Source organism: Cryptomeria japonica, chromosome 9 (genome assembly GCF_030272615.1).
Source record: "Cryptomeria japonica chromosome 9, Sugi_1.0, whole genome shotgun sequence".
In the NCBI taxonomy this organism is placed as follows: Eukaryota; Viridiplantae; Streptophyta; class Pinopsida; order Cupressales; family Cupressaceae; genus Cryptomeria; species Cryptomeria japonica.
This window is the reverse complement of record NC_081413.1, coordinates 541,791,854-541,812,439: the sequence shown is the minus strand read 5'-3', so window position 1 is coordinate 541,812,439 and position 20,586 is coordinate 541,791,854. Positions and strand designations below refer to the sequence as shown.

At 34.9% G+C, this 20,586-nt stretch overlaps 1 protein-coding gene across 1 annotated transcript; it reads right to left on the bottom strand.

The window, feature by feature from the left end:
- Positions 1–15,629: 15,629 nt before the first annotated feature.
- Positions 15,630–18,880, bottom strand: LOC131052571 (serine carboxypeptidase-like 26). Its single transcript, XM_059211172.1, has 9 exons — positions 18,349–18,880; positions 18,150–18,257; positions 17,958–18,053; positions 17,750–17,842; positions 17,582–17,664; positions 16,549–16,800; positions 16,272–16,411; positions 16,066–16,158; positions 15,630–15,974 (listed from the first exon to the last, which is right to left on the bottom strand). The coding sequence occupies exons 1-9, from the start codon at positions 18,725–18,727 to the stop codon at positions 15,725–15,727; spliced, it is 1,494 nt and encodes a 497-aa protein (XP_059067155.1). The 5' UTR covers positions 18,728–18,880; the 3' UTR covers positions 15,630–15,724.
- Between the last annotated feature and the right edge of the window lie 1,706 nt (positions 18,881–20,586).

The window sequence follows — 20,586 nt, the reverse complement described above, 5'->3', positions numbered from 1 at the left end:
ATTGTTTAGTATTTGATGGATGGGGGAGCCTCTAAAAACTCTTCAACTACTACTAACGAAGGTGTCAATCCTATCTTCTTTTCTAGGGTAGAGATTTCCACCTACCCTTAAGTTAGGAAGATTGGAGGAGATCCCACCTCTTTGTTATTATATAAATAACCCATCGATCCTTTTGGTTCCTAAGAGGAGTGAGTATCAACCATTTCCAATTGATCAACCCCACATGCCTTCCTTTCTTTAATCATCTAAGTCTAAGTATAAGGCCCTAAAATATAGTGGCTCTCTATATACAAAATGATGCTAGCTTCCTAAGTTGAATGGTCCACCACTATCTTTTGTTTCATTTTTGCATTACCTGACATAAATTCCAATTCCTCCCAACAATTGATAGTCTTATTAGTTTTCATTGAGATCCTAACCGTTGATCCATTATTGTTGTGGAAGAAAACTTTATCTACACCAATGAACAAACCTAGTTGATACCCTATCTTTTTTAGTGAATCCATATTCCAATATTTTGAAGGGAGATTTTCTAGACTAACCCAAACTGGAACCTTATTGATTTGATGAGTTTGTGGATCAAAGTTTGGGTCCCAATCTATTCTATATAATTTTAATCCCTTAAAGAACATAGGGAATTTCGTAGAGGGTCCTATTCTTTAATCTTACAAAATTTCATTAAAGTTTTAGGAAATAATTTGCAAGGCATTTAATCCTTATCTCTTCCCCTAAACAATCAATACACCATTTCATGATTCTTTTGATGGGTAGTTTCTAACTACACCGATTGATGAAAAAGGTACCATTTTCTCAACTAATCCACAACCTTCTCTAATTTTTTTGATTAAATGATGTTGGCCTTAATCATGGGGGCTTCACTTAGTGAACATGGGTTATATCATGTGCATTCAAGGCATACTAAAGAATCCCCCTATTTTCAAAAAAAAATTGCCCTAAACTTCTTTTTTGTCACCCCCTCCCAATACATAGCTCAAATAAAAAATCACCTAATTTTCATGAGATATTGTAGTTTTTCATAGCCCAAATTAAAAACCTCCCTTTTTCACAAGATAGGCAATATTTTTTTTTCAATTTTTGGGATATTAAACCCCCTAATTTGAACTCATGTGTTATAATATTGTCTAGCCAATGAAGCCCCCCTGTGGCCTTAATCCCATGGAATTTGAAGAAATTCCTCTTAATCTTTCTTTCCATAGGATGAGTAAACTATTGTTTCCTTATCCCTCCATGCCAATTATTATCAAAAGTCTTATTTAGATTATGTGATGAATGTCCAAGGTGGTGTGATCTAGAACCATTATTTCTCTAACCTAAGGAAATCACATTAACACCCACTATAAATGGAAGGAGGCCTAAATCTCTTCCATTGATACTCTAGTCCCAAGCCCTCATAGAATGAAATCCTTAGTTCCCCTTGCTACAACCCTTTCCCCAATTTTGGCTATGAGCCATTTTTGCAACAACAAAAAAATGATAATTTTTTTTCACTAAAATCATTTTTTAAATACTAAGAAAGAGAAAATTTTAGGAGTGGGGAGGGGGAACACATGATGTTATATCTATCTAATACTAACACTATTTATGATCTTATCCCTACCTTTATATCTATCTATAACCCTAACCCTAATTCTAAAATTAACACTAATTTTAATTGTAACCCGAACCCAAATCCCAACTCTAATAGTAACTCTACTCCTAATCCTAACACTCAATAATTCTAACATGAACCCTGACTCATTCTATCTCCAACCCTAACCCTAACCCTAATTCTAAAACTAATTTATTAATTCTGATTGTTACACTAATCCTAACTCTAAACTAAACTTAACATTAACACTAATTGTAACTTTAATCTTAACTCTAACCCTAAACCTAAAACTAATAATAATTTTAACTCTAACCCTAATCCTAACCCCAACCCTAACCTTTACCTCAACCCCAAAAGTAACACTGATTCTAACTCTCAATGTAACCCTAATCCAAATTCATTTAATGTCTTATATGTTGTGTTGCAAATGTTACTAGCATTAATTTATCTTAAATAGTCTATATACAATACATCAATAAATAGTCTATATACAATACATCGATAGATATCCTTCTAGAGGTGCATATTCCATTTTTATGTGACATATTGTTAAAAAATAGGCACCTCGAGAAAGATATCTGTTGACATATTTTATACATAGATTATAAAATATATATATATATATATATATATATATATATGCTAGTACATGACATTAAGTTGTTTAAGTTTCTCTACGCTTGTGCTATTTTTCTTCTACAAAAGCTTGACCTTATTGATGGATTGTAATTAGATTTGGTGTTGCAAATACAATGGTTTGAATTTTAGATGTTAAATATTTTTCTAGTAATTTTTTTCTATGATGAATATTTAATCATTATGACAATCTATATTTTATATTTCTAAAAAAATTAGATCCTACATCCATGTCTCTCCTCATATATCAATTTAGAAAAGTTTGTTTTTTAATTTTACTTTATTTATCATCTCCCTTTCATATACATATTCAATTCTAAATCAAAAGTAAAATTGTGTAACATATAAAGGTTCATAAATTTGTAGAAAAAGTAAGAAGAACCGCACCATGATTCCCTTGAGATTTATGAAAGATGTACGAGAATTCTTATTCTTAAGAATTGTGTCAGCCAATTCAGCAACATAAAAGCCTGCACAAAGAAAAAAAAAATTTATATAATGTTTTTCTTTTTGTATTTGAATATGATGAGAGTTGAAAGACTTACCAGCGTAGCTTTCCCCTGCAATATAGAATTCTCTGCCCTTATATTGCGGAAATCTTTCAAACCAATTCAGCAGAAACATGTATGAATTTCGAGCATTCAAATCAAAATAGACAATCTGAGTTGGTTTAATGATGGAGAAGGTCACAAGTTCAATCCCATAAGAAGTAAGATATATACATCTTATCGATTTCGACCCATTACAAATCAAAAAAATACCAGTATTCTCATCATTGCCATTTTTATAATCATCACTGGTATTTGAGTATGAAAACCCAACACCCGCAGGTGATTCCAAAAACAAGATGTTCGCCACTGCAAAAAAAAATGGATTGAAATGAAAGTTAATAAGAAACATCAATGGTGAACAGAAAAAAACAATGGTGGGTGGTTACAGAAAAGAAAAGAAGACCTTGGTTCCAGGCATAGGGATTACTAGTAAGAGTGGCTCCATCGGGCTTAACGCGGAAGGGTCCAAGCTCCATCAATGCTCCCACTCCAAACGATGAGCATCCAGGCCCTGAAATCTCACACCATTATTACTATTAGCTTTGCATAATGAAGAATTTTTCCATGATATGAAGATTGAAGGGTAAGCCAATAATACCTCCATTGAGCCAGAGGAGGAGAGGCTTAGAAGATGGGTCTTGTGCAGCCTCTGCAAAATAGTAGAAAAGAGCTCTGCCCGCCATGGAATCCACTGTGACATATCCCGAATACTATGCAAAAGTTACATCTTTTGGCTGGCCGGGCAGAGAAGTTATCTTGTCATCCTCCTGCAGACCATCTTGAGCATAAATGTGATCGAAATTAATGGAAGGAAGCGTCCATTCATGGGGTTGTCTTTTCACAGTAGAGCTCTTTTTCTCCACAAATTCTGAGAAAATGGGCAATCAAAAGAGCTAAAACTGATATTGAGAAGAGCAGTAAGAGGAGCTTGGCATAAATAGGCCTAATCATGATTAATTGAGAGAAACAGCCCGTAAAAAATTATATGCAACCAGGATGGATAGGAAATGGAGTTGGCCCTTTTTAAGTGTTCCCAATATGAAATCAAATAAGTGCTCTGCTATCTTGCTAATGTCCATTCAATTTGGGTATACAAGAATTATATATACATGTGATTACTCTCTGCAACACCGAATAAATATGCATTTAGATTCTGACTGAAATGAACTATGATAATAAAATAAGCATTAGTAAATTAGATTAATGCACGTACTTGACCAGTTCGTCGTTTACCGGAAGAAAAAAAAGAAAGATTCTACTCCGACTTACCTGCTCAAATGCGTCATAGAAAATTCAGTCTTACTTTGTCTAGTTTGACTGGGTGTGTAGATTATTGTATTTATAAGGGGGAGGACTTAATATAGGAATGGATTAATATATTTCTAAAGGAGAGGACTCACCAGTTAAGTATATTTCAATTGTTTGTTTTTTTTTTTTGTTTTTTGGGGGGATTATTATATTTTTAAAGGAGAGGACACACCAGTTAAGTATATTTTAATTGTTTTTTGTTTCCGTAATAAAATTTGAAACTGCATTGATTGTCTGTGTCTTTCAACAGCAGAAATATGACCCACTTTACAATAATAGAAAACTACTGAAGAGTCTTCAATTTCAATCTGCTGCACCCATGCACACAAAAATGAGAAAAATGTAAATGCTTCTTAAATTAATGTACTGCTCAAAAATGTTTTCAATAATCATCCTAGTATTCCAATTGCAACCCTAGCAGTCTAACCATAGGAAACATGATGGTATCGTCATTCATAAGATTAAAATCCAGAGACCAATTTTTAAGAAAAATCCCATTCTGCCGAAAAACACAAGGACCGACACAAAGGGTCCTTGAGTAATCATTAGGATTGGAAAAAGAGAATAAGAAAAAAAAATATTAATCATAGCTGCAACCTCTACCTGACCTCTTAGGTCCCATCATCGAATCACCCCACTTCTAATAGCATCAATGTTGGATCAAATATTGTAGAATCTCCCAATGAGTGAGTTACTAAGCCAAATAGTCGCCTTAGCAGAAAGGGGATATGGGATAGCTACTTGTGTCTTTCTGACCACCCCGAGCTCAAAAAAGAAAACCACATCAGACTCACCAAAAACTCCTCACTTGCAACTTCCCCAGTAACAGAAGTAACCGCCACACTCCCATCAGAAGAGGATAACGCCTACCAATTGGCTCCTCACAAACTCCATCAAGCTCCTCACTCTCAGCTTGCACAACATAAGTAGGAAGCTCGCACCCAACAGTAGAAGGGTAACCCTTAGGAAAACCACTCTCACTGTCAAACCCAACAACCTCAACACAAGCTTTAGCAAGTTGCCAACAAGAACCACTCGCATCATTCCAAGCATGACCCTTAGAAACCCTGGAAGTGCAAGTAGGAGTAGCAATTGGGGTCAAAGGAAACGCATTCTCACCCAACTCCATAGGATTATGGGAGTGGGAAGCAAAAAGCCCCTCCATAGGGTAATCCCTAAATAACACGACCCAAATCCAGCAAGAATGGGCCTATCTGAAGTCTCGCGCACTTGAGAAACCTTCATTTGCACATCCTTCCACATCTCCATAAGCGACTCCTCTTCACCATCAAAATCAGCCAAATCATTATTCTGAAAGACAATGTGTTGCAGCTCCAGCCACAATGCCATGAGCAGACGTCCTCATCGTCCTCAAAAGGGGTGAAATCTATTTAATTGCCATTCTCAACTCCACCATCCTCAAAATTTGCTGATTTGCATTTCACCGTCAGCTTCCTTTGAACCATCCTCACACAAGCAATGTGTAGGACAAGAAAACCCTTTCTTGCATCCACTCCTACTCCCGCGCTCACGCCCACTTCCTCTTCTGCTAGAGAATGTTTCATCTTGAATGTGGAGGGTCTTTTTACAGCTGTAAATATAAAATCAAAAATGAAAACTAAAAAGATTCTATGATCTAGGAAGAAACATGCCTGGATCTAATGTAACGAATGACTCTAACCCAATGAAATGTTGGCAGCTTCTGTAGACCTCTTTATTTCTATGTTCCTTTTTTTTTTGTTTGCTATTTCGGGCTTTCCCTTATCCGCCACTTTTTGGCTGTTGTTTATGGGGAAAAAGCCATTGTTTTTGCCTGTCTTTATTTAAGGTTTGTTTTGCTCATTTTGGTTAAGATCAATGAGAAAATATTTTGTAGCACAATCCTATTGTCTAATCTTTTCCTGGGTTTATGCCTGATTGGATTTATTGAATGCATGTCCAGCTACTGTTCTCTTTTTATTTTGTTATTCTATTCTGTGAGTTTGTAGGCACAAAGGAGTTATTTGCATCAGTTTTGGTATCAGAGCAATTCGTGATGACCTAGAGAGGAGTCTGCATCCTTGGGGAAGAAGAGGCAGGAGGAAAATAGGCCCTCAAAGGAACACTAGTGAATTGCTTCGAAGAGTAGAGACCCTTGAGGCAAGATTAAAATTGGATGAGTCTGAAGAGGAACTGGAAAACTTGGTGAATGCTACTAGGACATCAGATCCTATGGAGAGGCTTATTGAGGCATTGACAAAACAGAGTTCTACAATAAAGGTTGATATTTCTGATTTTAAAAGTGAGCTCAACCCAAATGCATTTTTAGATTGGGTCCAAGAATTGGAGCACTTTGAGATGGAAGACAGACAAAGATGATCCAAAAAGAGTAAAAATTGCTACTTCCAAGTTGAAAACGCATGCAACCCTATGTTGGGAAAATGTGCAAGTTCAAGAAGAAGACAGGGAAAAGATAAAATTCGACGTTGGCCTAAGATGATGAAGCACCCGAGAGCCCAATTTTTGCCCTTAGATTACCAACAAAAATTGTTCAAAGAATTTCAGAATTTAAAACAAAATGGATCAATCAATGCAGACTTATACTGAATAGTTTATGAAGCTTCAAATTCAAATGGATATCCAAGAGAGTGAAGGACAAGTAGCAGCCCGGTATGTGAATGGACTCAAATTCCAACTTCAAGATGAACTTGCATTGTTAAAAGTTCCTATTGTAGATGAGGCATATGAATATGCCTTGAAGGCTAAGGAAAAATTAAATCAAAAAAGTTAAAGAGGTGAAAGCTATCAAAGCAAAGGGAAAGAGGCTTCCTTAGAACCTACCATGAGTGAAGAGCTAGAAGGTAAGAATGTGAAGGTTGACTTTAGAGGAAGGGAAAGCTTTAGAGGTAGAGGACGTGAACAACTGCCATTGGGAGAGCAAAAGCCCTTGAAGTGTTTCATTTGTGATGAAGCTCAAAAAGGCTATAGATTGCCCTCAAAGTCCCAAAAGTGTGATGGTAGCCCAAGAAGAAGAAAAACCTTGGTCAAAAGAAACTGAAGTTAAATCAAGAGAGAACCTAATGCTGAGAAGAACCTTAATATCAGGGGACAAGGAAACTCTTGAAATTGATTAGAAAAGGAAAAGTGTCTTCCGAAAGCAATGCAAATGTAAGGACAAGGTATATAAGGTGATCATAGATGGTGGATCTACTTATAATTTGGGAGTATAGAAATGATTGACAAATTACAACTTGCTTGTGTTCCAACCTACAAGATTTCTTGGTTAAATAAGAGTACTAGTGTACTTATGAATAAGTCTTGTCTTGTTTCTTTCAAAATTGATCCATATGAGGATAAAGTGCTATGTGATTTAGTACGGATGGATGCATGTCATTTTTGTTGGGTAGGCCTTGGCAATATGGTAGGAATTTAATCCACTGAGGCAGGGAGAATACCTATGAAGTTCAGCATGAAGGAAGGAAAACTATCTTTAAACCATGGAAAGAGGAAGGAGCAACCAAAGTGATAGCTTTATCTCTTCTAATAGAAGCTAGATTTGAGCTTGAAGAAAAAAGTGAAGTTCTAGATCAGCCAAGAAGTGAAGTTCTAGATCAGCCAAGAAGGGAGTTGAACGAAAATTTCAGAGAAAAAGAGACAAACGATTTGAAGAGTGAAGTCCAACAGAAATTTGAGGCAGAGCTGCAACAAGATTCAACTAATACAAATACTGGTGAGCCTCAAAAGGTAGATGATGAAATTCTAATACAAATACTGGTGAACCTCAAAAGGTAGATGATGAAATTTCAGTTAATTGATTGTGATGTAATTGATGGGAATAGTGAATTGTGGAGATAGGAGCATGATCATGAAAAATCTGCCTTGAATGTGATCAGAAATTTGGTGAAGAGTGACTATTTAACTCAATATGACAGCAGTGATGTGAAGTGTGATTGGAATGAAGGAAAAGATTTCAGGTCTACTACCGATTTTTCTGAGCATTCTACTTCAGGGACTTTGCATAATTTTAATGGTCCAACTGAATGATGGAATCAACACAGGACTCCCCTCCACAAGAAGACCAAGTTTGAAAATTTTGGTAATGAACCTAAATTGTGTCAAAGAATTTCTCAAGAAAACCTTGATGGCAGGCCTACTGAAAGGTTTACACTCTCATATAGATGGCAGCATAGTCCGATCCTTTTGAATCAGGACGTGCAGAACTTTTCAAAGATGGGGAAGATAGTGTAACGGATGACTCTAACCCAATGAAATGCTGGCGGCTTCTGCAGGGAAATGTTGGCGGCTTCTGCAGACCTCTTTATTTCTATTTTCCATTTTTTTGCTTGCTATTTTGGGCTTTCCCTCATACGCCACTTTCTGGCAACTGTTTGTGGGGAAAAAGCTATTGTTTTCTCGTCTTTATTTAGGGTTTGTTTTGCTCATTTTTGGAGTGGGAAAGGTTAGCGTGAGAAGGAGAGCTCTCTTAAATAAAAATCAATCTGTGTGTGTGTTCTATTTTGGTTACAGAAGATCAATGAGAAAATATTTTGTTGCAAAATCCTATTGTCTAATCTTTTCCTGGGTTTATGGTTGATTGGATTTACTGAATGAATTTCCATCCATTGTTCTCTATTTATTTTGTTATTCTGTTCTGTAAGTTTACAGGCACAAAGGAGTTATTTGCATCAGAATCACATTCTGATTTTGTTCTTCCATATATTCTTGTAAGAATCCAAAATACTTCACTTATTATAGCCATCATGTTGCTTTGAAATCTTGGAACTTCCCTTGTTTGTGAGAAAATCGTTTTCACCTCAGTCGAGCCATAATTTTAAAAGAGAATTTATTTATTTTATAAGTTATCTTGAAGTAAATGGTTTGAGAAATCATTTAAATTCGTTTCCCATTGTAAGTTATGACTAACAGATAGTGGAGAGTACACTACAAAGTTGAGCTAGCGAGGAAATGAAAGTCATAATGTTAATTCATTTTGGTTCAAATATAAGAGTTCAACAAATCAGTTGTTACCATATCTACTGAAGTAATAAATTTCATACAACGGCCTTAATGTGAATAACAGTAGGGTGGTTAGATTGAACACATTATCCACTGAGTATTTTCGAAACAAAGCAAAAAAGTTAAGGTTCTGATGAATAAATGTTAAGAATAGTTTTGAGCTGTATAGATTAATCCAGATGAAAAGAGAATTCCAGGTGAGTTTCAATCCTTAAGTTGCCATAAGCTCTAGTCTATGTCAAACAATATTGACTGCAACGTAATCGCTAGTATGCATAAATGGAAAGACCAGAAATATGAGGGATGGTAACCATAAAAGAATGTCAAATTAATTGTTATAAAATGCAGGATAATTAATCCAAGGGAAGTAAACAAGGAAATTTATTTTGGATTCTTCTACGCTAGTAGGCATTTTCAAAAAGAACATCTACCGAGTAACTAATATCCTTGTTTTGATAACTTGATCCTCACTGTTGAGGACAAAATTGTTGGAATGGTAAATTAATTCTGCCAAGAACGTTGGCACTGACCGACCAGCCTCATGCAGGTCCACCTCACCTGTACACCATTGATGTCAGTCTTATCCTCAGCCTAGCCTTATCTTCTAGATCAGTTCAACCTTATCTCTAGCCACCTACCCATTATAAATGCTGTACCAAAGAATTCATTATGTATTGTTCTATAAATTGAATCAATGAGAATGCAATATTAGAGCTCCTTTGCGAGTTTCTCCTCTATAGTATACATCAGTTTTGCTTGAAAGGGAATATTTTAAAAGTTAAACAACAAAGAACTAAAGACCATGGTAGGAGGATTCAGAATATTTTCAATAAGCTTGCTAGAATTGAGAATGATGTTCAAGAAGTAAAAACAAAAAGGTCAATATATTTTTTTCCAAAAACATTAAAACAAAAAATTTATTTTGTTTAGGTAAAATTCAATAAAGGATCCTCCACACCCTAGCATAATGATCCGCTGCAAAAGTATGCCAGAAATCAAGCATACAACCACTCTAGACTACTTCAAACAGATCATTTACAGTAGGAGCATAGGCAATTTATAAAAAAATAAAAATCAATTCAGTATCGAAGCTACATCATAATAACCACAGTTCTGTCTGCGAATTGGAAGGAGCCATCTTCAGCTCATGCAGCATTCAGCTGCAATACAATACTACAACCAAAGAGAACTATACCTCTATATACAATAAAACAGACTAAGAGACATATTACCTTGGATTTTCAGTCATCCATGAGAGCATCCTTCCTCTAGATTAGTCTGCAGCAAGTTCATTCATCAAGAGTCTTCTTCTTCCTCCAGAACCTGCACATCAAAATTTGGTATTATATTAGCATTAGACCAAAAGAGGCTACTGACCACCTTTCCCATATTCCATCCTCTTCATACTAACAGTTTTGGGATACCATCAGTACCATTCATCACTGCAGCATATGTTGCAGAGGTCCACTTCCGCAGTCATGAAACAAATTAGAAAGAAAGTCAGCCCCTGCTTCTTTACTAGAGTCAGATATCAATAGGGCTCTCATCCATTCTCCTCTCTGGCTCTACTTCCTCCAGCTTCAAACGATTCAACTTTTCAAGTCCAAATACCTCCTCATCATGCTAAATAAATGGCTTAGCCTCAATATGCAATTTTTGCCAGATGCCATCCAGTTTTAAACCTCATCTGCCTTCTGAAGATTTCACATATTCTCCGACAGCATTGTGATTACAAATTCCAAATATCATCATGGGTTGCAAGAGTACTGCTCCCACGAAACAGCACAAACTAAACACTAATTATATGTGCAATCTTGATCACATTGAGCCAAGGAGTAGATTGCCTGATTTCTCTGTCTGCTATACATTGTCCACCAGAGAACCCTGTACAAGTCTCATGGATAACGGAGCTCTGTGCAGACTTGAGGCTGCTCACATAAGCAGTTTGGGGTTCTTGATTCTCTGCAACTGAGTGTTTGTCCATTTTTCCAATGGCTTGCTCGGTATTCTCTAATGCTACATGAACCGGCACATTGTGATCCTATAACTGCTTTTGTTTTCGGTTTTTTGATAAGTGATCCTATAACTGCTTGAGTTTAAGAACCTCAACAAACCACTGAATATCAAGCAAGGTGATCAGAATAAAATTTGAAAGTATTAATATATATTTTCTTAGTTTTTTCTATATGTTAGTAAATGGCATTTTTGAAGGTCTTCAGGGCATTTTTAGCCCCTGCAACAGGCGATAAAAGAGCCATGCTCTTTCAAATCGTCATCTACATCTCTTGGAGACCTTTCCAACGAGATCAGCGGCTCGTAATTTCGAGTCCCGTGCAGAAAGTTATGTCTAGTTGAAGTTAGGATAAAATTTTATATAGTTTTTTTTAAAATTTCGTAGTTATTAGATTTTATTATGTAATTAATAAATGTGACTGTTGGACTTCGATTCTCAAGAGGTTCTTGTGACCCTTGGAATCTCATGAACTACTATATTTTGGAATTTCGAATGGAATAGATCACTTTTTGGCTTGCTTCAATTCTCTATTATCTTGTTCATCCACAACACCACAGGTTCTCACTTAGGTGTTGTCATCCATAATTCGGATCACAAGGAATATTAGTTCATCATTTTGTCATCTTGCTCATGAATTATCTTTCAAATTCCTCTACCCTGACATAGGCAAAACTACAATAAAGCACTCCCCGGCAACGCCGCAATGAAACCCCAACTGACATCCAAAACTTGGGACTGAGGAAGAAGAGGCGGCAAAGGAGGTGAACCAAAAGGAGCAAACATCACCATAAGAATTTTATAGAATAATTTAATTTCAAAAGTTTAAGTTCTATAATTTATGGAAGTTGGTAGTTTTATGAATTTTTATTATGGAAGTTGGTAGTTTTATGAATTTTTATTATTATGTTTGTTTAATTTAATGGATTAAATAAATATTAAATAATAAAAAATAATTGATGAGAATTTAAAAATTGTAGATGATTGATGAGTGGTAGAAGAAAAGGTTAAGTTGGTGGGGCAATTTCTACTCCCATCCCAAATACATCTACTTAAATCTTCAAACTAAAAAGTAAGGGTTACTATTATTGAAGAAAATATCTTTGTTAATCTTGTACTATTTTTTTTGCTTCATAAGATCCTTGCTCCTTCAAAATAGATCGTAAAGCCCCCAATATGAAACCCTAGCCTAAGAGAGGAATGGAGAAGAGAAACCATACCAATAGGACAATGCAATCCTCCCAAGAATGTGCTTTTTCAAACTATCATTGCAAAAATGAAAAAAAATGAATTTGAGGGGAAATGGCGGGAGAATTCCATATAGTAAAGATTGTCTAAGAGAGGCACAAACAAAGGGAGACCTAGAGTGAATACTTTTTGAATCTTATTCATCATCAACCCAACAAACATGTTTGCTAAATAATATGATGACTTGTTAATCTTCTTTTAAGTTTTATAAGAATGAATTGATTGGGTTATGACATGTGTGGCCTCTTCTTCCTTTTCTATTCTTATTAATGATATTCCAACTCCTCATTTTTGCATAAGGGGTCTCCATCAAGTCCATATACTATTTCTTCATATCTTTCCATGTTAATGAAAAAAGGTTTAGGTGGACCATTAAAGCACCAATGACTTATTGGTTGCATCCAAGGACTGTCTTGAAACAAAATTTTGGATCTACAATCACACCTACAACTTGTGGATGATACTAATTTTATGGGGTTGCTAAAATTTGTGAAGAAACCAATTTTAGAAAATATTTGGATATTTCATTCCTTTAAGACAAAAAATTAACGAAGATAAGTCCAACATTTTATCTTTCAATAATCCATACTTATTTAGCAAAGGATTATGCAATTTTTTGTCTTTCATTAAGTCTCTTCCTTTGCATTGTTTTGGGATTCTATTAAATCTATAGGTAGATCTAGTAAAAAGTAGTGGAAGAGTTATATATATATATATATATATATATATATATATATATATATATATATATATATATATATATATATATTGCATGAGTTATTCATTGGACTTTTAGATGGTTATCTATTGGTAGATGTCTAATTGTGTGTGTGTGTGTGTGTGTGTGTGTGTGTGTGTGTGTGTGTGTGTGTGTGTGTGTGTGTGTGTGTGTGTGTGTGTGTGTGTGTGTGTGTGTGTGTGTGTGAGAGAGAGAGAGAGAGCACTCTTAGCTATAAAAAGTTTATTTGAATCTCTCTTTTGAAAATTTATTTGGGTAAGTAATTTGGATTCACATAAACAGAGTTTGGTTATTTGGGATTGGATTTATAAGCCTAAGAAAAATAGTGGTCTTGTTCTTTGAAAGATAGAGCTTAATAGTCAAGCTTGGATGGATAAATTATATTAGCATTGGTGCAAATATCCTAATCAAACTTGGGATAGAATTATCAATAGCAAGTATCTTGGTGGTGTTCCCAAAGAGAATGTCTCGTAGATGGAGTTGAATGGGAAAGGTTTTTTTAGTCTGGGATACTATTTAGAAATGAGTTATAATTGTCGAGGATGGTGGGCTCATCAAGAATTGGGTCAAGGTGGCTTGTGGTTTTGAGATCCTGTGGACCAACCAACCCACTCTTCCTTCTAGTAGCAGAACCAAGTTTTATATTTTTATCACCCCTTATCTTTTGGATTATTAAGAATTGTTGTAATGCTCCTTTTGGGAATGACTCTTGGGATATCCATACACCAATTTCATCTTCCTTCTCTACACTTTAGCCCTTGAGTGAAATCTTGCATGAAGTAGGATTGTCAACTTTGGTTTGACTTAAATATTTTATTTATTTACTAAATTCTTAAATATATTGTTTGAAGGATCCTTGTAGCTAGCCTAAGGGTGGTTCACCCAAAGTTGGAGCCATTCTCTAGAAGCTAATGATGTTCTTTTTTGGGTGATGATTCTAAAGGAGCTTATTTACATCTCTTAGACATCAATTTTGAAGAATTTTCCCTAGTGGACTATAATATGGTATAATTTTTGTTGGCCTGAGTGCATTCTTTGTTTGATTACCTTGTTAGAATAAGTGTCTTATTTGTGATAATATCAAAAAGACGATATTTTGGTCCTTCAAAATGTGTTTTGTGTGGCAATGACAAAGAAAATATGGTAAATCTTTTCTTTCAATGTCGTTTTTCTTTGAGTATTTGAAGGCATTAGTGGTAGTACTAAAATCAACCTATTATTCATGTTTCTTCCATAATTTAGTTTTAGGCAAGTTTAGGGCATCCTCTTGCATCATCATCTTTCCTTGTAGTTTCCTAGGATATTAGTCCTAATTTTATTCAATGGGAGATGTACAATTAGAGTGGAATCGTAGAATTTTTTAGGGTCAACAACATCTTCTTGAATTGATTTAGATGTAGATTTTGGAAGTACTCGGAAGAAACTATTACAACTCAATGTTCTTTTGAGGGGGTCTTATCCTATCTTAACTCTCTTCTTTCATGGCATTTCTTTCAAATCTTCAAAAATTTGGTGGATTTAAATCTATCTAATCTAAGCAAGCACAAATAAATGTGGAAAGTGGTGTCCCACCCTTTATAAAAAAATTTAAATTAACGCCAATGGCTCTTCTCATGATAACCCAAGTACTACTAGAATTGGAGGAATTGACTACTATAGTGATGGTTCAATCCATTTTATTTTCTATTATGCTATAGGTATTAGGTCTAAAAATATGATGGAATCCTAGGATATTTTGGTGGCTCTTGAGAATGCTTATCAGCTGGGTTAGAAGAAGAATATTTCTGAATTGTAAAATGTAGGTGTTTTCTATTATTTTGAGAAATCCTTTCCACCCTTTTTAAAGATAATAATGATTGTAATCATTATACAAGGTTGGTTAGAAGTTTCATGTACCAAAATAATAAATAAATCAACTAGGCTAAATTATACCCATAGAAGATGAATTTGGAACCATAAAATAGACCCAAACATGTAGAGTTAAGTTTAAATAGAGTTTGTATCTACCACAAAATTTGAAGTAGTAAACAAACATAGATGCAACAATTTCAAGTGTAAGAGAATTCACAAGTGAACTTCATATTAGTATGATTCATTCTTCATTTTTATTTCAATAATTAAAATTATCATTTTCTAAATTTACTTTTTAAGATAACAAATATAATTATATATTTTATTGTTCCTATCCTTAATTAATTGAATGGCTAATTTGTTCTTAATTTATTGCTAATTTACATAATTGATAATATTTACTTAATTATCTTGATTTAATCTAAAGAAAAGGTTATTTTTCCTTTACAATTATATAACTTCATTTATATTATTATTATAATATTATAACCAGCTACAACTTATACATTTCTTCAATAAATTCTACTACAAGGGAGAAGTTCAACTCACATCACTATTTTTTATGATTTGATAAAATTTGATATGAATGAATATCACTTTTATTTAATATTTTCAGCATATCAAACATATACAATTTTTCTATTTTGTCATGTTTGAGATTAAAAATCAAACAACCTAATATATTGGTAAAAACATCTATCTTTAATAGAATTTAGTGATCATAAGTAGTTATAAAATATTTTGAATGTTAATATGCATGTCCAAATGTGGGTTTGCTATGATGGTAGTGGCTTGCCAGCCAAAAAGTATTTGGTCATGGTCAAGGCTCTAGATGGTTGATCACTAGGCACTTGATGTCCTGCTCCTCTTACAGTTGCAAATATTAATCCTTTGTAAATTACACTATAACCCCCTACATCAATATTTCCATCCATCCATGGATACCATGCTTTCTCAATTGGAAGATTTAATGCATTGATAGAATATCTTGTACTAGTCACTGGCACCGTTGCATCCACATCTCCACTACAACCACAAATACATATTGTTAATTAATGTTCATAATCTAAAAATTTATAACAACACTTTTCAAAAATAAAGCTTCTCTCCCTTATACCTGTAGACTAGTATTCTCAATCTTGCTGCAATCAATCTTTGATATACTGGTAACATGGTTGTCACGTCTAAGCTGTTATATGAAAGTACATTACTGTACAAAGCAAAAGATGGGCACTTTGCAATTTAGATTCAATAATCTTCTAAGCATTAAGTAAGAACAAACAAGCATATCTTTACTTCAAAGACTTGTACATATAATTGTACCTGCATTCTGTCCACACATAAGGCAAACTTGTCACGTTTGCATGAAGAGCACTTTGCACTTTAGGTGTGTTAAGGTAGGTAAGCACATAACCAGGGGTACATGGATCATATCCATCTAATCCATTTGCAAGGGTAGCATCCTATAATAGAGATGATCTAGCATTTATTTTGTATTTTTCAAAATTGATTGCATGACCCAAAATTGTTACACTTCAAAAAAAATTATGCTAAAGAATTCTGGAAAAATATGCATTACTTAAGCATAGATTTTTCTTACAGTCGAAATTGAAGATCTCCATATAGGATTAGGATGAGAAGGACAAAGCAGTGCATATATATTATATGGGTTTATCTCTCCCATATATGATTGTAATTGAGCGTGAAATGTGTGAATATCTGTTTGATAAGTTGAATTAGATGCACTACAACGCTCATTTGCATAGTCTTCATCTGACATTAATGCATGTGACCATACATAGTCAATCCTCCCACAATGATCTGTCTCGCCATTTATTATTCCATTCCCAATCTATATAAACACATTTTTTAGTAAGTAAATATTTTTAATCTCTATATATTTAGAAAGAAAAACAAAAATATGATCAATAATAAAATGATAGAATATGTATGAAGATACAACATCACATTTATCAAATATATAAAAGGTACACATTAGTAATGTCAAAATTGTAAAAAAATTGTTAATTATGCACTAAAACAATCAAATTTCAAAAAGAAAATCAATAAAATAAAATAAAATTAACAAGAGAAGATCACCAGTTACCACCAATCTCGTTCACTACTTGCTTGTACCTAATCCCCCAATTACTAACTTTAAAGAAACAAAAAAAAGTGATATTTAAAAACCCATTAATAAACTTCACATATTCCAATTGCTGCCCACTTTACCCCTAGTAGTTAAAATTTTTGGACTATAATTGGAAGAGTTGTGTAACTTTATTTGTTACCCATAGTGCATAACTATTGGGGCGTTTGTGCATAAGTATTGACCATTTTTGAGGTGATTGCAGTGCACGATTATTGGGGCATCTTTAAGTAGGTATCTAAGGACACTTTGAAATGACAATTTTTTACCCTTGCCTGCATAACGGATCCCACAACATGTGCATCATTACTATCCACAACCCAGAATAATAGCTATAAACAGTTAAGTCTATACAAAACAACCAAAAAAAACTGCTACTAATATACTTCCCCTAATTAATTTTTCATATATATATATATATACAGTTCCCTACTAGGCACACAGACCAGTTCAAACAAATTTAAAGCAGATAAAGGAATCGCACCATAACTCCTTTGAGATTTATGAAAGATGTACGAGAGTTGTTATTCTTAAGAATGGTGTCGGCCAATTCAGGTACATAAAACCCTGCACAAAAAAGAGTCAACAGTAGGGAAAAGTATTTATTGTTTATTTTTCCTGTATACAGATATGATAGAGTTGAAAGACTTACCAGCGTAGCTTTCCCCTGCGATATAAAATTCTCTGTTCTTATATTGCGGAAACCTTTCAAACCAATTCAGTAGAAAAGTGTATGAATCCCGAGCTACAGCAGTTACCCATCACATAAAAATCACATTTTTCATCAGTATATTTCAAACAGAATTTATCTAAATATATTGGGATGAATTCATGCCTATAATAAACTCTAACCAAAATACCAGTGTTGTCATCATTGGCGTTCTCATAATCAGAGGTGGTATTTGAGTATGAAAATCCAACCCCCGCAGGTGATTCCAAAAACAAGGTGTTCGCCACTGTCAAAAAAATGGATCGAAATGAAAGTTAATAAGAAACATCATTTGTGAATAGAAAAAAGTAAAGTTCTGTGCGTATAGAAAAGAAAAGAATACCTTGGTTCCAGGCATAGGGATTACTGGAAAGGGTGGCTCCATCAGGCTGAACTCGAAAAGGTCCAAGCTCCGTCATTGCCCCCACTCCAAACGATGAGCATCCAGGCCCTGAAATCTCACGCCATTATTACTATTAGCTTTTGCAGAATGAAGGATTACTCCATGAAATGAAGATTGAAGGATAAGGCAGTAATAATACCTCCATTGAGCCAGAGGAGGAGAGGCTTAGTATTAGGGTTTTGGGAAGCCTCTGCAAAATAGTAGAACAGAGCTCTGCCCGCCTTTGAATCCACCGTGACATACCCTGAATACTGTGCAAAAGTTACATCTTTTGGTTGGCCGGGAAGAGAAATTATCTTGTCATTCTCCTGCAGACCTTCTTGAGCGTACAAGTGATTTAGGGCCGATGAATTTTGAGTGCTAATGGAAGGAGGCGTCCATTCCTTTGGCTTCCTTTCCACAGAAGACCTCCTTTTCTCCACAATTTCTGAGAGATTTCGATGCCGACTAAGCTGGTGAGAAGGATCGATCAACAGCGCTACAACTGACATTAACAACAGGACTGTGAAATTTTTCATTTTAAGAGAAATTGTTGTGAATTGCTCAGATTGCTTCACTTCAATTGAAGAAAACAGGGCATGGATTTGTATGTAATAGTGGAGATTAAATGACTTCTCCCCAAAGTAAAGTCAGTCCAGAAGTCTTCCCTCCCATTTTCCAAAACTTTTGGAATTTAATTTTCTCTCTATTGGAAAAAGGAGTCGAGAAAGTGGGGGGACAGCTGGAACCCACTAAATGGTGGAGACTACTCATGTGCCGAAAGATGCGGATCTGCTACCACGTGGCGGATTGAGAACAGACATCAAAGACGATCTAGGTAGACTCGTGATTAAGTAGGCTACAATGGATGCATACATATATGGCTTAAAATGCTTCTCATATCTACAATAGACTTCAAGTGCATCCAGTTGACTAGGGAAGGGATTCAATTATCACTTATGTTCTAATAACCATTTTGTGTTTGTTTGTTAGAAGAAGAAGAAGACAATTTTATTGTCCGGAGGTTAAGGATAGCATATGGGACAACTTGTTCGATGAAACCAAGTTTTGTAAGGATAGCACATGGGACAACTTGCTAAATCAAACCAAGTTTTGTAAGGATATCACATGGGACAACTTGCTCAATCAAACCAAGTTTTGCAAATCAATGTTTTTTCTCTGCAAGTTGATGATGATGTTAGAATTCCCAAAGATACTGAGAGGGGGGGGGGGGTGAATCAGTATCTGACCGGTATATTAATTTTTTTAACTTATAACATGAAAAGCATATTAAAACTGTGTACCGGTAAACCAGAAATAATGCAGCAAATAAGAACAAGAACCACAAAATGAAAAGCACACCATAACACAATATTTTAACGAGGAAACCCGGTGTGGGAAAAACCTCGGTGGGATTTGTGACCCACAATATTCGCTTACTGGCCAATAAGAGAATATTACTGCTACAATAGGGGCCTGCACATGCAGGAAGGCCAAGTGCCTAGAGCTCACTGCTCAAATACAAAATGAAGTCACACTGACTTACAAAAATGGATTATACAAATCCAATGTCTTGTACTGCTTCAGATTAGCATCTGCTATGCCAGATTCAGTACCGGTTTAAGTTCTGCTACATACATAAACCCTTATCCTAAAATTCACATTTTAGGTTTGCTATTATCTTCCCATACTTCGCCTATCACATCTTAAAAATGATCTACAATGATCTCATACATATATGAGTCATATTACAATCCGCCATGTCGGCTTACAAAAGATTTTACAATTAATTACAAAATACATTTATACAAAATTGTTGTCGGCCAAGTTGTCAGTATTCTTCCTTTTCGGTGCCGGTGATATGTATGCTAGTGTAGAGTTTGTCGGTGCCGGTGCCTGTGTCTGTCTGCCGGTATCACATGATTGTAAGGTTGCCATCAATGACAATACCTTCAATCACCTACAATATCTCATTGGAGTGTGCATTTGCCAACAAATGAGCACCCCCAACTTATCGATATACTCCTCGTTGAATAAATTATACCTCAAGCTAGCGGTTAAGGTATTAACAAACATATCCTTGGTGTCCTTGAAGGCATCACACCCTAAAATAAAATCCTTTTCAATTTCTACGAGGGATAGAGTATGTACACCTTGTATTTGAAGCATAGTTATGTGCCTCTTGGGTATTGGGAGTACGAGGAGTCACATTAACTGCAAGCCATCTATAGACCTAGAAATAGATCATCTGGCATTGTAGACTATAAAATAGAATTAATTAAATAATTAATCCAATTATTAATTTTAAAAAATGATAATTAAAAGTCCATTAAAATAGTTCACATGTACTAATAGTCATCCACTTGTACCCCAATAGTTAAAATTTTAATATTTAATG